This window comes from Ranitomeya imitator, chromosome 2 (assembly GCF_032444005.1).
Source record: "Ranitomeya imitator isolate aRanImi1 chromosome 2, aRanImi1.pri, whole genome shotgun sequence".
Taxonomy (NCBI): domain Eukaryota; kingdom Metazoa; phylum Chordata; class Amphibia; order Anura; family Dendrobatidae; genus Ranitomeya; species Ranitomeya imitator.
The window spans coordinates 37,702,357-37,718,587 of record NC_091283.1 but is presented as its reverse complement, the minus strand read 5'-3'; the positions used below and the strand labels follow the sequence as shown (position 1 = coordinate 37,718,587).

General features: G+C 48.1%; 1 protein-coding gene across 2 annotated transcripts in view; it reads left to right on the top strand.

Annotated features, from left to right (window-relative positions):
- Window positions 1–16,231, top strand: part of LOC138661660 (sperm acrosome membrane-associated protein 4-like) — a 64,498-nt gene that overhangs the window by 32,414 nt on the left and 15,853 nt on the right. The window contains exons 1-2 of one of the 2 annotated variants that reach the window (XM_069746497.1): window positions 10,023–10,177; window positions 13,761–13,865. In XM_069746497.1, the coding sequence (XP_069602598.1) occupies window positions 10,120–10,177; window positions 13,761–13,865 (163 nt within the window). In that variant the 5' untranslated portion in view covers window positions 10,023–10,119. Of the gene's footprint in view, window positions 1–10,022; window positions 10,178–13,760; window positions 13,866–16,231 lie in introns of those variants that run through there. The other variant, XM_069746498.1, reaches the window with a different exon arrangement.

Below are 16,231 nucleotides of genomic sequence, written 5' to 3'. Positions count from 1 at the left end.
TTTCCTGAATGTAGAGGGTAATTTCTCTCGGCGTTTGTCAATGTTCTGGAACCGTAACCAATGACTCTCAATTTCCCATCTTGATGCTGATACAGGGCAGCTCCCAGTCCAACTTGAGAAGCGTCACAATGAAGAACAAATGGTAAATTGAAATCAGGATATCCCAATATGGGCGGTTTTACCAGGTAATCCACTAGTTCTTCAAATACTTCCTGGTGCTCTGATATCCAGACAATAGGCTGTTGGGATGAAAAGGCGTTGTTTCTTTTAAGTCCGTTCCTGCCCGCATTCTTCTTTTTCTCCATGGGTGTTGACTCTTGATAATTTACCAAACTTTGGCCGAATCTTGTCGATTTTGAGGAAAATGTTAAGAAAACTGAACACGAATCCAAATTTGCAAGGTTCGAGCTGACTATAAGATTGGCGAACGTTTTCCGAACAAATTTGCTCATCTCTAAAAAAGATGCAGTTAAAAGAGGTCACAATGAAGGGGAGAACTCCAGGACTGAGAAATTGGCAAAGCTTCTCGTAAACTAGCACCCTACAGGGCATTTCTCACGCCGATGCCGACATGAGATAGGTATCACTGTTTTGCTTTGCCCCTTAGGCTGGGGATGTGCTGTGCCAAGATGCAATATGGCCCCATTCTTCCAAAAACAAAGAAGCACAGTCAATGGTTAACAACGTTGTCTCTGATCAAGAGCAGTCTGCGTTTCCTCTATGCGTTTACGTGTGTTTCCTCCAAACACACTGACATCACTGATAGTAAGATAGAAATGTTTTGGCCACGTGCACACGTTGCGGAAAGGTGTGCGGATTTTTCCGCACTGATTTTGGTAAATCTGCAAGTAAACCGCACTGCGGATTTACCGTGGTTTTTTTGCGGATTCCACCTGCGGTTTTACACCTGCGGATTCCTATTATGGAGCAGGTGTAAACCGCTGTGGAATCCGCACATAGAATTGACAGGCTGCGGAATAAACAACTCAGCGTTTCCGCGCGTTTTTTTCCGCAGCATGTGCACTGCGGATTTTGTTTTCCATCGGTTTACATGGCACTGTAAACTCAGAGAAAACTGCTGTGAATCCGCAGCGGCCAATCCGCTGCGGTTCCTCAGCAAAATCCTCAACGTGTGCAAATAGCCTTTCCGTCCCACCCCATACCCCAAAAACAAAGAAGCACAGTCAATGGTTAACAATGTTGTCTCTGATCAATAGGAATCTGTTTTTCCGCTATGTGTTTATGTGGGTTTCCTCCAACCACACCAACATCACTGATGGTAATATAGAAATGTTTTAAGTCCCACCCCATACCAGGCAGTAATATCTACTTTGTGGGTATGAATATGCAAACCTGCCGGGATGTGCTTGAATTGCCTTTGATTGTTTCTGAAAGTTCTAGACCAGGCTGGAGCGAGCCACCCTGCCCCCTCCCCCGGGCGGCGTACGTGGAAGCCGCCATGACAGGGGGTTTGGAGCATGAAGAAGGGGGCATGGGGTTCGCTCCTAGGGGAGGGTTAATGCTGGCCAGAGAGGGTATGGGGTAAGTGGGGGGTTTAGGAGCCGATCACTTCCCGCTCTGAGGACCTGTGAGCAGGAAGGAACGCCAGCACTTACCTCATGGCCTCCATAGACCAGGTCCTGGCGCAGCTGCGGGCGGTGGCGGCGTCACAGCCTCCAGGCTGGTTAGAGGCCCAAGTGTCCACCATCCTCGGCGGCAGCGGCGGCAGCAGCGGTGTGGATCCCCCAGCGGATGGCCCGGTGAGCGGCGGTCCAGGCGTGTGCGGCCCCCGGAGCGCCTGCTCAGAAGCGCCCCAGCAGGCTGCGGTCTGGGAGGAATCCGCCAGCTGCGCTGGGCCTTCTCCCCCAGCATGCCGGGGGGCAGGGCCTATGCACACCAAAGCTTCTACCGGCCAGAGCGATGTCACGGCGGGCCTCTGCGGTGATGACCAGGCCAGGCGGCCTGCTTCCTGCGGCAGCGCGAGACAGCGGGGGAGCATCCCAGCGGCAGGCAGCGCCCCAGATCCAGCAGAGCTGCTGGACACTGCCAGGGAGCACCATTCCCCCCATGCACCGGCGACCGAGCCTGCATCCTCTCAGGTGGCGGCATCAGACGGCAGCATTTCGGACGGCGGGTCCGGGTCTGGGCCTACAGGACACCAGGCGGTCACCTCGGCTGACGGGGTCAGCACGGTCCCCTCCGCAGGGGGCGGATCGGTTGGAGCTGTATTGCGGAGCGAAGTTCACATCTGGGAGGGCCCAAGGACGGCTTTGGGATCGAGAGACGGCTGGACGGCGACAGCGTCTGCGGCTGGGGGGATCACAGCTCCCCTGCAGCCTGGTGAGAATCCATCTATGTATTGTTTGTCCCCTGCGTTTTCGACTCCGACTTTGACTTCTGTGGATCGGGTTGGGGGTATGTAGAGTGGGGTGATGGAGTCGGTATGCGGGCGGATGCGAGTCGTGATGGGGTGGGGGAGTTGTTGTCGGGTGTACGAGAGCTGTTGTCACGGTTGGGCAGTGGTAGTCCAGGGCCGTCCCCTTTGTCAGCTTGGGTCGGATCGTCTGATCAGGGGTTGGCGTTATCCGGCAGCGGGTCTGCCGAAGCGGGCAGGTCGACCGAGCCGGTCTCGGTATCTGTGCAGACTGAAAAAGAGGAAGAGGGGGGCATTCGGCTGTATGATAAGGCGCGTGGCGAGGTGTATGTTTGCTTTGAAGGGCCGTTAGGGGCGCACTTGAAAAAGGAGGTGCGTGAAAAGATTTGGAAGGACGAGTATGTGGAGATATTTTCGCTTTTGCCGTTGGAAAAATTTAACCTTGATAAGAGTAAAAAGGAGGATAGTAAGAAGGAGGATGAGGAAAAGCGGCGATGGCGTCTTATTCCTCAGACATTTGTAAATTGGCTTCAGGCATTCGCGATTTTGAGCAAGCGTTATTGGCGAGAAGGCTCCCAAGAATTGCTCTGCCTTGTTTTGTTATGGATACATGTAGATACCACAGCACACCCAAAGATATATACAAATCACATAAAATATCTCACTATATCAATATCATACAGAAACCACTAAAAAGGGTGCGCTGTGAAGATCAACAGTGGAAACCACTGCAAAGGAAGAGACTAAAACCAAAGCAGCGAACCAGGAAAACCACCAGAAAGTATACCAATTCAAGGGTAATTAAAATTATGCCTTTAAACAAGTGGCACATAAAATGTGTAAAAGAGATATATAAATAAATATACACAAAAAATACACAAAAAAAGTGCGCAAGAGCAGGATAAAATCATAGATATTGTAATTCCCAGCAAGGAAATAACCCCAGATATCACATTACAAGGATTTTTACATCAGCTGTGCATATCAATTGTGCCAATGCTTCATAAAACTGGTGCTAATTAGTGAAAAATTATTTAAAAATATGTTAATAAGGGCAAAAAAAATGTAAAGATTTGCAACAGTTAAAAAGGTGCTAATGTGCATAAATGGATTTGATTAAAAAAAATATATCTATAAGCTGAACAAATAAAGTGCCAAAGTGCCACGACCAAAGTAAAGCCCCCGTCACACACAGCGAGATCGCTATCGAGATCGCTGCTGAGTCACAAGTTTTGTGACGCAACAGCGATCTCAGTAGCGATCTCGCTATGTGTGACACGTAGCAGCGACCAGGCCCCTGCTGTGAGATCGCTGGTCATGTCGGAATGGCCTGGGCCATTTTTTGATCGTTGAGGTCCCGCTGGGTAGCACACATCGCTGTGTTTGACACCTTACCAACGACCTCGCTGACAGGACGTCCCATTGAATCATCATGAAATAGCATCGTTCTACAGGTCGCTACAGGTCGCTACAGTTCGCCGCATCGCTGCTGCGTCGTTGGGGAGATCGCACTGTGTGACATCTCACCAGCGACCACATAGCGACGCTTGAGCGATCCCTGACAGGTCGTATCGTTGTCGGAATCGCTCAAGCGTCGCTATGTGTGACGGGGCCTTTAAGGTCAAAAACTGTGCACACCACACCAATCATGTGAGGATATGTGCAAAGAAATTTGAGATAGCACAGCGATATATATATATATCTCATATGCCTATGGGGTGAGCTGGGTCCCGTATCTGCGCACACCCGACGCGCGTTTCGGAGCACTGTCCTTCGTCAGGGGGCTATATCTATGATTTTATCCTGCTCTTGCGCACTTTTTTGTGTATTTTTTGTGTATATTTATTTATATATCTCTTTTGCACATTTTATGTAATCATTTGCCACTTGTTTAAAATAAAGGCATAATTTTAATTACCCTTGAATTGGTATACTTTCTGGTGGTTTTCCTGGTTCACTGCTTTGGTTTTAGTCTCTTGTTTTGTTATATGGATTCCATAGGTTAGGCGCATAGGGCCTATGGTGGTCAAGCATGGTTACGATACGATGAGCAGTTCCGGCAGCGGAAGGCGGTTCGTCCTGCGATCCGGTGGGATCACAAGGACATTGGTTTGTGGTTGCGGGTGATGGCACCATCGAAGTTTGGTCACTCCTTTCAAAGCGGGGCCGGAACTTCTGGCCAAAGCGTTTCGCAAGGTTCATCTTCAGGAATCGGGGGTCAGTCGGGACAATCCGGCGGTCTGAAGCACGGCGTGTGTTGGCAGTTCAACGAGGGCCAGTGTAAGTTCGGAGCGACTTGTAAGTTCAAGCATTTTTGTGCTCGAACTGCAATGGCGCTTCACACGGAGCTTCCAAGTGTTTTAAGAAAAAAGGGAAGCCAGAGGGTAATTCCAAAGGGGGTGACTCCAGTTAGGTTGGACGCGATGGCCCCCTATCTAAATAGGTTTCCCAACAGGGAGAGGGCAGAGTTGCTCCGAGCTGGGTTTAGTGTTGGTTTTTGTATACCTGCCCCGGCTTTTGTGGTACCACCGAGTTTGAAGAACCTCAGATCGGCCGTGTTGCACGCATCAGTCGTGTCAGAAATTTTAAGCAAAGAGGTGGCTTTGGGTAGGATGTCTGGACCGTTTCCCACTCCTCCCTTGAACGATTTGGTGGTGTCGCCGTTGGGTGTGGTCCCCAAGAAGGAGCCCAATAAATTTAGGCTCATTCAGCATTTGTCATACCCGAAAGGGAGGTCCGTGAATGATGGGATTGATCCAGAGCTTTGTTTGGTGGTGTATACGTCATTTGACGAGGCAGCCAGGTGGGTGTGCAGTTGTGGTAAAGGGGCATTGTTGGCTAAGACCGATATTGAGTCAGCCTTTTGCTTATTTCCGGTTCACCCCGATAGCGTGAGGTTGTTAGGCTGTTATTGGGCCGGCGGTTTTTATGTTGACCGTTGTTTGCCGATGGGCTGTTCGCTTATTTTGAGGCCTTCAGTTCTTTTTTTGAGTGGGCGGTGCTGGATGTGTCTGGTTTGGATTCAGTGATTCATTATTATGGATTCTTGTGCATTGGCCCCGATCAGTCTCAATGTTGTGAGGTCTTGTTGAGCACGGTTGTTTGGGTTGCTGGGCGTTTTGGGGTCCCGCTGGCACCGGGCAAGACTGAGGGTCCGTGCACGAGTCTGTCTTTTTTGGGTATTGTCATCGACTCCGTGAAGTGGGAGTTTAGGTTGCCGGTTGTTGGCAACTTGAGAGATGAGGTGGCCCGTGCTAGACGTTTGAAGAAATTGCCGCTGCGAGAGGTGCAGTCACTTATGGGGAAATTGAATTTTGCATACCGAATTATCCCAATGGGGAGGATTTTTTCACGTAGAGTGGCTAGCGCTACGGCCGGGATTACCGCCCCACATCATTTTGTTCGTTTGTCGTCCGAACACAAGGCCGACTTGGAGGTTTGGGACTGTTTTTTGTCCTGTTACAACGGGCGTTCATTGTTCATGGAGGAAGCAGTATGCTGACTTGGATTTGTTTACTGACGCGTCAGGCGGTATTGGATTTGGGGCTTTTTTCGGGGGCCGTTGGTGTGCTGCTAGATGGCCGGAAGCTTGGTTTGCAACAGGGTTGGTACGGAACATTATTTTGTTGGAGATTTTTCCGATTTTGGTGGCGGTGCAGCTTTGGGGCGATGATTTTTGAAATAAAAGGGTTCGTTTTAATTGTGATAATATGGCGGTCGTGTGTGCCATTAACAGTTTGACGACAGCATCGCCCCCTGTGATCAGAGTTCTTCAGCAGTTGGTTTTGTCTTGTTTATCCTTGAATGCTTATTTCACGTCATCACACGTGCCTGGTGTTAATAACTGTATTGCCGATTCTCTATCTCGTTTCCAGTGGGAGCATTTTCGGTCGCATGCTCCGGAGGCCGAGGAGACGGGGCTGGAATGCCCGGCGGAGCTTTGGAGCGTGGTGTCCGGGCTGCAGAACCTTTAATTCAAGCGTCCTTGGCGCCGAGTACATGGTCGTGTTATCAGGTGGTATGGAGCACTTGAGAGAGCTGGTTGGCGTCTTGTGGTGTTGCGGGTACTGGTCGGGACCAAGTAGGGGCATTGTTGTTATGGATGAGGCAAGGTGCGGACCAGGGATGGTCGGCAGCAAAGGTTGATAGGACTATAGCAGCTTTAGCTTTTGGTTTCAGGCTCCGGGGCCTACAAGACTTAACGAAGTCTTTTTTGGTAAAGCAAGCTGCGAAGGGGTTGAGAAGATCAGGTAGCCGAGGCGATCGCAGGCGCCCAGTGTCTTTTGAGATGTTGGAGCGGTTGCGGGCACGTCTGGGTGATATATGTGTTTCCAGCTTCGAGGTTGCGCTATTTCGCCTAGCTTTTTGTTGGCCTTTTATGGAGCTTTGAGGGTTGGGGAGTTGGTATCTCCTACTACAATTCGTCAAGGGGGCATTTGGGCGGGGGACTTTTTTGTTTCCGAGGGGTCGTTTCAATTTTGGATTCGGAAGTCTAAGACAGATCAGACGGGACGGGGTAAAAAGGTGGTTTTGGGCGCCATTCCCGGTTCCGTTATGTGTCCTGTTCGTTGCTGGCAGGATTTTGATAGGCTTCACCTGCATGGTGATGGGCCTTTGTTATGTCACGAGGACGGGTCTTTTCTGTCTAAATATCAGTTTGTAGCAGTTTTTCGGCAGTTGTTGGAGGCCATCGGTGTGGATTCTTCCAGGTTCTTCTCGCATTCTTTTCGGATCGGGGCCGCTACGGAGGCGGTGTGGAGCGGATTGGCTCCTGCGGTGGTACAGAGGATAAGGCGGTGGGAGTCTGGCCATTATCGGAGTTATGTGAGGCCCTGAGAAGCTGGGGACTGTTCGGTCATTGTACTCGTTGTTGGCGCGTGTCTAAGCTGTTTATGTTTTTCAGGTTCATCCTCGCTGTTGGTGTGGATTGTCGGCCACTCTTATGTGTACTGGGGCGCAAAGCGGGCAGACATCCGACAGGATGGAAGACAGCTCGGCTTTTCCAGGGACGTGGCCGTCATAAGGGGGTTGGGGTTTCGGGACTTAGGTTGGAACAGAGTCCTGCAGGAAGTACACAATGGCGTTCGGATGGACAGGCCTCCCAACATTTTGGTTTTACACATTGGGGGAAACGACTTGGGAGTTCGTCCTTGTCGTGAGTTGATACGGGACATTAAACATGACTTGCTGCGGTTATGGGTTTCCTTTCGGGACATGTCTATTGTGTGGTCGGAGATTGTTCCACGGAAATCCTGGAGGCACGCTAGGTCGGTGGACAAGATTAATAAAGTCCGCATCAAGGTGAATCGGGCCGTGTCTGGGTTTGTCGTGCGGAATGGGGGTTTTGCCGTGCGTCATTTTGAGTTGGAGCGTGGTGGTGACCAATTTCTTTTGGGTGATGGCGTTCATCTGAACGCGGTGGGCATTGATTTGTGGGCCCTGGGGCTGCAGTCTTGAATTGAACAAGCCATAGTGGTTAAGGTTGGTGGGGTCTCGGGTACTTGAGGGGGTCAAGTATCCTTGTGGTGGTGGGGGAAGGGTCCTTGCAATTGGTGCTAAATTGGCCTGGGGGGTCCCTCGGGTTACGGATTCTCCAGTTGGTATAAGTTTTGGTTGCGGGTCTGGTGATTTGGGGAAATCTTGGTAACGGTGGGCCAGATTCCTAAGTTGGAAGTGGACAAGGGTAACGCTTTGGGGTATTTTGGTGCTCTTGAACCTGTGGGGTAACGGCTGAGAGTAATCTACGGTTAGTCTCTTTTCCACTTGTCTATACTATGGTTAACACCAGACTTTTAGCTTCAAGGACCCCTTCCCAGATCATGTTACGGTTATATGTTTTGTTTTTTTATAATAAAGGCTGCTGTAGCCAATTATATCCAACTTGAGACTCATGTCGTTATTCGGAGGTTGGGAAGGAAAGGGGGGTCGGAGACCCCTTGGGGAGTCACTTATTCACGGTGGTCGACAATACCAATGTCAAGACCAGGCTGGAGCGAGCCGCCCCACCCCCTCCCCCAGGCGGTGTACGTGAAAGCCGCCATGACAGGGGGTTTGGAGCATGAAGAAGGTGGCATGGGGTTCGCTCCTAGGGGAGGGTTAATGCTGGCCAGAGAGGGTATGGGGTGAGTGGGGGGGAGGAGCCGATCACTTCCCGCTCTGAGGACCTGTGAGCAGAGCCCGGTCACCTGCCCTTTATGTTTGTGTGTTTGAAAATTTCAGTTGGCTTTCTGTTTTTGGGTCATAGTGGCTGTAGGTGGGGGAGGGGTCCTTGGAGTTGGTGCTAAATTGGCCTGGGGGGTCCGTCGGGATACAGATTCTCCAGTTGGTATAAGTTTTGGTTGCGGGTCTGGTGATTTGGGGGAATCTTGGTAACGGTGGGCCAGATTCCTAAGTTGGAAGTGGACAAGGGTAACCCTTCGGGGTATTTTGGTGCTCTTGAGCCTGTGGGGTAACGGCTGAGAGTAATCTACAGTTGGTCTCTTGTCCACTTGTTTATACTATGGTTAACACCAGACTTTTAGCTTCAAGGACCCCTTCCCAGATCATGTTACGGTTATGTTTTGTTTGTTTATAATAAAGGCCGCTGTGGCCAATTATATCCAACTTGAGAATCATGTCGTTATTCGGAGGTTGGGAAGGAAAGCGGGGTCGGAGACCCCTTGGGGAGACACTTATTCACGGTGGTCGACAATACTTATGTCAAGAAGATTCCAGCCAATGTTGGCAACTATGTATGGCAATGTGCACACAGAGTCATTTTGCAGAGTTTTCTGAGCAGAAACTCAAACTTTTTAAGGAGTTTTGTATTTTCAGGGGAGGATTTGAAAAGTTTATACTTGGCGTATGCTCAGTCTCGGCTGAAAAAAACTGCTCAAAAAACTTTGTACACATAATCTAATTGACTCTCTATAAAAAAGGAAAATGTCCTCCAGAAAAAAAAAGGCAATGAAAACCCTCATAAGTACAGCAAACAGGATTTCCCATAGACATGATTAGGCCATGTTTTACAAGAGTTTTTGAAGCAATTTTTTTTAAAGTGGATTTAGGAGAGGATCTGCCCCAGAAAAACTCCTCAAGATTGTGAACGCCTGATTGTCAGTGTACACCACCTTTTTGGTGGCTATCTTGCTGTTGCCCCTCCATTCTACCTGTTGTCACTTTCAATTGCACCAAAGCAGGTGAAGTCGATTCGCCATTACTTCTGCTTTCGAAGATGGTGTTCACACGTATATTTTTTTTTTTACACAACCTCAACCTTTTTGCGCCATTTATTATTTTTTTTAAATGGAAGCAAATGGAGCGTTTCTTTGATTTTTTTTTTATTGTTCAATTCAGACGAAAAACTGCAATGTGTGAACACAGCCAATCTGGACTGAAGTTTAATTAATCGGGGCCTTTGCTGGATTTATTTCTTTGAGAAGTATATATGTTGTATGAATAATATCAATAATAATAATTTTTATTTATATAGCGCCAATATATTCCGCAGCACTTTACAGTTAAGCGGGGACTGTATTGTGTCATCTTGCTCTTGTGAGATGTGTATGACCGTAGAGCGGTGCCCTTTTCGGGGAAAACGAAAACTAGATCAGTTTCTTTTGTGCCTTTCTACATCATTGCTCCATCCCCCGCTAGGGCCCACACCTTAGTGGTTTCCAGTCCATGTAGCAATGCAGGGAGGGGTCTCAATTTAAGACAGACAAAGAGAGGCAAACTGCAGAGCTGAGCCACATCCTGGAGAAGACATGAAGGGGAAAGGAGTGATAATTGCTGGCCTCCTCCTATTGAGCTGCTGCCATATAGGTAATGTGGATGGAGGCATCTGCAGAGATGTAGACCTGGTCTATGTGGGTGGACGCGTCATGTGCATAGAATATAATATATATTTAGCATTTTATATTACGTAGTGTTCTTTTTTTTTTTATATGGGAGCCAAAAATGCTTTTTACCAAAAAAAATAATCCATAACATTAACTGGTAGGTAAAGCTGTGGATTATCCAAAATGCTAAAGCTTGTGTATGTGTGAATAAATTTATAATATATAATTTTTTTTTTTTTTTTTTTCTGTAGCCTTTGAATGGGTTTTCGTCCTGCAGTGCAGATATGCATTGTCTTGACAAAATGAATGCTGCCTTTTAGATTCTTTTCCTGATATTTTAGCTGGTGCGGAAATATGAAATGTATTGTTCTATTTTACCATATGATTGACAGAAATAAAGAGGATTGTGTTGTAATTTTAAGTGTCTGGATAAGTTTGCCAGTAACTGCAGCCATATAGCAGATCCTGCGACCCGACCCGCCAGCCTTCGTTAAGAGCGGTGGGTTTCATTAGAGCTCACTTGCTGCCGGAGGTTCTATCTTCGCTTCATTTTTAGGTCCATGAATAAATAACCGTTCTTCTAATGGCTGACTGTATAAAAATAGCTAAGAAAGAAATCTGCTGGCACGTTGTAGTGCTGCTTGATAAGTGGAGTTACATGTAGTGACCTTCATCATCCCCCCCCCCTCCCAATAAAGCCTCCCTATGGCACCAATATGTCCAGTGCAGCTGATGGTTCCTTGCTGTGGAACTAGGGGTTAATGTTTCTAGTAGGAGGGTAGAGGACTGGTCATACTGAAGGTGATCTCATCTAAGGTGGGGGTTGTTTCCTAAACCTGTCATGTGGATAGGTGATAAGTGTGACCCTTGGGACATCCCACCCCCTCTCAATCCTCTTGATTCGTAGAAGGTCCCATTTGTGAGTACATTGTTGGTGAGCATGTGTGGCCACTACTTCATTATTTCTGTAGCTCAAGGTGTTGTGGTTGCACGTACTTGCAATACTGCTCCAATCACTATCATTTCTGGAGCCCAAATTTTGGGCTTGATGGAGAGAGGGGAAGTCTTGGTCGATACCACTGGCAATCATGCTTCTATCGTGTGACTAGGTATCAAATATTGCTTTTGTGACCATCAAGTTTAACTGGTTCCAGTTCTGGAACTTATCTGCTGGAATACCCTGAAGCATGGTCCTTCGTAAAATACTTTGACCAGATCAGGATGCATGCCTGACACGTTGGCATGCAAGAGTAGGACAGGTGCTCTCGGTGGGTGCCCGGGGAAGAAGAAGCTTGTGGAAATATAATTATGACAATCATGTGGTTGCGCATGAGTTCGGAGTTCCCCTTGTCTGATCTGTCCCAAGAATGGGGAAGCATCTGTACAACAAAACCTCAGACTGAAAAAAAAAAAAAATCTCTCTACCTATCCAAACTTGCATAACTATAGAACCCATAACCATCTTAAGTTCAGCTCACTTGAATCATGAGGATGTCTAGATCTTGCATCCATTTTAGAATGTGAAATATACCTTACTCTATAAGATATCAAAATACACCCCAGTTTCTGCAGTATAGAGCTATTCCTCACCACTGACGGATTGACCTAATGCCATCAGTATGTAGGGTAAACCTTTCTGGTGGGCACTTGTGGTCAAGGATGAAATCCTGATCCTTTTTAGTCCTGGTTCACACATTAGAGTTTTAAAGGGAACCTGTCACCCCGTTTTTTCAGATTGAGCTATAAATACTGTTAAATAGGGCCTGCGCTGTGCGTTACTATAGTGTATGTAGTGTACCCTGATTCCCCATGTATGCTGAGAAATACATTACCAAAGTCGCCGTTTTCGCCTGTCAATCAGGCTGGTCTGGTCAGGTGGGCGTGTTCACAGCGCTCTTTTCTTCCCCAGCTTTCCGTTGGTGGCGTAGTGGTGTGCGCATGTCCAGAGTTCCGACTTCCCTGCGCCCACGTGAAGACAGCGCGCGATCTGCGCTGTAATCCCTTGCATCGGTGGGGGCGGCCATCTTCCTGGGGCCGCGCGTGCGCAGATGGAGTGCTCTGCTGCACAGGGCTTCAGGAAAATGGCCGCGGGATGCCGCGCGTGCGCATTAGAGATCGCGGCTGCCATTTTCCCAAAGCCGAGGTGCAAACTCGGCTTTGGGAAAATGGCCGCCGCGATCTCTAATGCGCACGCGCGGCATCCCGCGGCCATTTTCCTGAAGCCCTGTGCAGCAGAGCACTCCATCTGCGCACGCGCGGCCCCAGGAAGATGGCCGCCCCCACCGATGCAAGGGATTACAGCGCAGATCGCGCGCTGTCTTCACGTGGGCGCAGGGAAGTCGGAACTCTGGACATGCGCACACCACTACGCCACCAACGGAAAGCTGGGGAAGAAAAGAGCGCTGTGAACACGCCCACCTGACCAGACCAGCCTGATTGACAGGCGAAAACGGCGACTTTGGTAATGTATTTCTCAGCATACATGGGGAATCAGGGTACACTACATACACTATAGTAACGCACAGCGCAGGCCCTATTTAACAGTATTTATAGCTCAATCTCAAAAAACGGGGTGACAGGTTCCCTTTAAGGGTTGTAGCATGTAATACAAAAGCAGAATTAAGATAAACTAAAGTGGTACTGTCCAGTTTCCTGCTTCTAGGGTTATGTGGAATGGAGTTGGTGATGGATACCTTAGAATGGGACTAAAGTACCACCCTGAAGTTTAGAATCGATAACTGACCAGAAGAAGTACGTTAATGGGAACATTTTGTCCTTTAGGAAAAACTTCTGAAGCTCATTGACTACTATTTTTACACATACTCTATTGGTCATGTATTAGACTTTCAGCTTGCAATTTTTGGTTAAGACAATAGTTGAAGGAGTGTTTTTGAATGTCTAGTCAGTGTGTGAACACAAGCCTTTGGCTTGTCAGATTGTATTTGATGACCTAAAATGAGAAGCTGAGTTTACCACTGTCAGTGCATGAAGTCACCAGCCTCGTATAATCAAGTACCATGCGCTAGTGATCCACAGCAAACAATACTTGTAATCCAAAGATGCACGGTACTTCCTAAACGAATTGCTTTATTCCATCCACAAAAAAATCATGACAGACTGCTGTTTCAGGTGCACACATCCCCTTTACTCAGTCTAACGAACAGCATCATGGGAATGAAATGGAAGACAAATTAAATAAAAATCAATCACACGTCAATATTCAAAGTATGTAAATATATTGGCCCTCCCACCACCAGTCAAAGACTTTGTGCAACATCGTAGTAGCTATGGGAATTAGTACAGGCACTTTGGTATTTAGCAGGCTAAATGCCCCCCTCCCCACGGGGTGGGAATTGGCCATGGCGTTTTGTGCTAACAGTGCCAAATTGGATCCTCCTTACACTCAGTATGAAGTGACCCTGTGCTATGGATTATAAGAATGTTTCGGATGAGTCAAGTCTCTCTATAATTTATGTAAAGAAATGGCTAGTCCTGGGTCGCACCAGTTTTCTGATTTGGAAGTGCCAGTCTTTTGTTTAATTATCTTTTGTATGCTTTTGTTCTAGGTCAAGCTCTTGACTGCTATTCTTGTGACTATGGAACCTGTTTATTTCCCTCAAAGACAACATGTAGTTTTCTACAATCTTGTGGAACGGAGACTGCAAAAGCAGGTGAGCAATTATTCCCCAGTACATGACCAAGTCTCTTCTCTTGTTCCAGACCAGGCACATTTTCAGGTTTGTTTTGGGGACACTTTAACATATCTATACATGACCGCGTATCGCCAAAACAGGGTCTTTCCCGTACTCAATCTTCCTGACCCCCACCCCATCCCCAGGGGGCCATTCTCCCCTTCTCCTGTAAATTTAAATTAAACACCAACACGTAAATTTCTTTGGATAATTTTGGCCACAGCGGCCATTTTATTAAACAAACAATAACATAAATAACAACATATATACCATATGTAAAAACCTGGAGGGGAGGGTTCTTGGGGGTAAGAAATCTGGCTCAAAAATAGGCATAAAGCCACCACCAACTTTAAAACCAAACACTTCTTTACCCTCAGCCGTGACCACCAGCTCAAGGGCACCATGTAACCCATTTCGGGCAAACCAAAACCCCAAAGCTCCCGAGGTAAATTCCCCGTCCAGAGCCCGTAAACAAAAGCCAGATCAACCCCGTAAAAACGTCATCACCACCTCCAAGAACCCCACCCCCCGCCAAAACTGCCACTGTGACAATGATAACGAAAACTCCCCTCTGGCAATAACTGATTAAAAAACCGAGATGAGAAAAAACCCAACTCCCCGGCTACCCCTCCATCAAACTGTTCACTTAAACTAATCCACAATAAAGGGAGGGAGGGTGGGCTTCTCTCCTGATGATTCACCTCACAAGTGATCCTTCCCGCACTTCTCCAGCCCCTGCCTCCTTTCCCCACTAGGTCCACCCCTTATTCAAAAATTTCCACCAATCACCTATAAGATCCCTTTTTTTATTCAAAACTCTAAAACTCCCTTCTTGGCAACGCAGTCATGTGGGGGCTTTCATCCAGCTGCGCCCATTACAGCCCCCCTTCTTGACCGCGTATCGCCAAAACAGGGTCTTTCCCGTACTCAATCTTCCTGACCCCCACCCCATCCCCAGGGGGCCATTCTCCCCTTCTCCTGTAAATTTAAATTAAACACCAACACGTAAATTTCTTTGGATAATTTTGGCCACAGCGGCCATTTTATTAAACAAACAATAACATAAATAACAACATATATACCATATGTAAAAACCTGGAGGGGAGGGTTCTTGGGGGTAAGAAATCTGGCTCAAAAATAGGCATAAAGCCACCACCAACTTTAAAACCAAACACTTCTTTACCCTCAGCCGTGACCACCAGCTCAAGGGCACCATGTAACCCATTTCGGGCAAACCAAAACCCCAAAGCTCCCGAGGTAAATTCCCCGTCCAGAGCCCGTAAACAAAAGCCAGATCAACCCCGTAAAAACGTCATCACCACCTCCAAGAACCCCACCCCCCGCCACACACGAACAGCCCTGACCACCTCAGGCTCGTGAGTGCCCCACCGCCACCAAAGCTCTCTCGACTCCTTCCTGTAGCCCGAGTGCCCATAAATCCATACCAACATCATTAAGATGCACTCCATCATCCCTCCAATAATTGCCAATCCCATCCTCCAGCTCCAAATGTCTAACGGCAATACCCCCGTTCCGAGACACAAATCCTGCCACCGCCCTATTCAGCTTCACCCGGGCTCTATTGATCCCTCTATGGGACCGTACATCACGCCACTTCCGCCTTGGTACAATGTCCGACCACACCGTCACAACACCCGGGAAAGATACCCACAACCGTAAAAAATCAAAACGAATGTCTCTGATCAACTCCCTCACTGGCCTAACTCCCAAATCATTTCCTCCAAGGTGAACCACCAAAATGTCCGGGGGTCGATCCAATCTAGCGGCGTTGGCAACTGCCGGCAACAAACTCCGCCATAACATACCCCGGAATCCCAACCATCTAATAACCACCGAATCCCTTACAAAGCCTAATTGCCTACCATTTCGCCTGACATCCGCACGAAGCGCACCCCAATGAACAAATGAATGTCCGATAATCCATGCCAGGAGGGAGGTTCGACCTGAAAAAACACAACAATGATTAACACCATAACAAGGCTCTCTCCCCCACAGACCTAATTCCTAATATAAGACAGATATCGATCCGAACTCCATCTGCCTATTCTTTTGATAACATCAACGCCTAGGCCCAGACCATCCGCCTCGGACGCAGCACCAATTCGAAATGAATGCGACCCGAAATTCTTCGGGTCAACACCCAACGATCCCAAACCCCTCTTCAACAGCGCCGTAAATTGGTAGCGCGACAAAAATTCCCCGTTCTGATGTCGTAACAAAGGGCCTGCCCTCAGTGCCGACTGACGCCAATAAGATTCCAAACAGTGCTGCGGGCACATCCCGCTACCGTCAACTCTCCCCAGCACCACTCGCCTACCCCTACC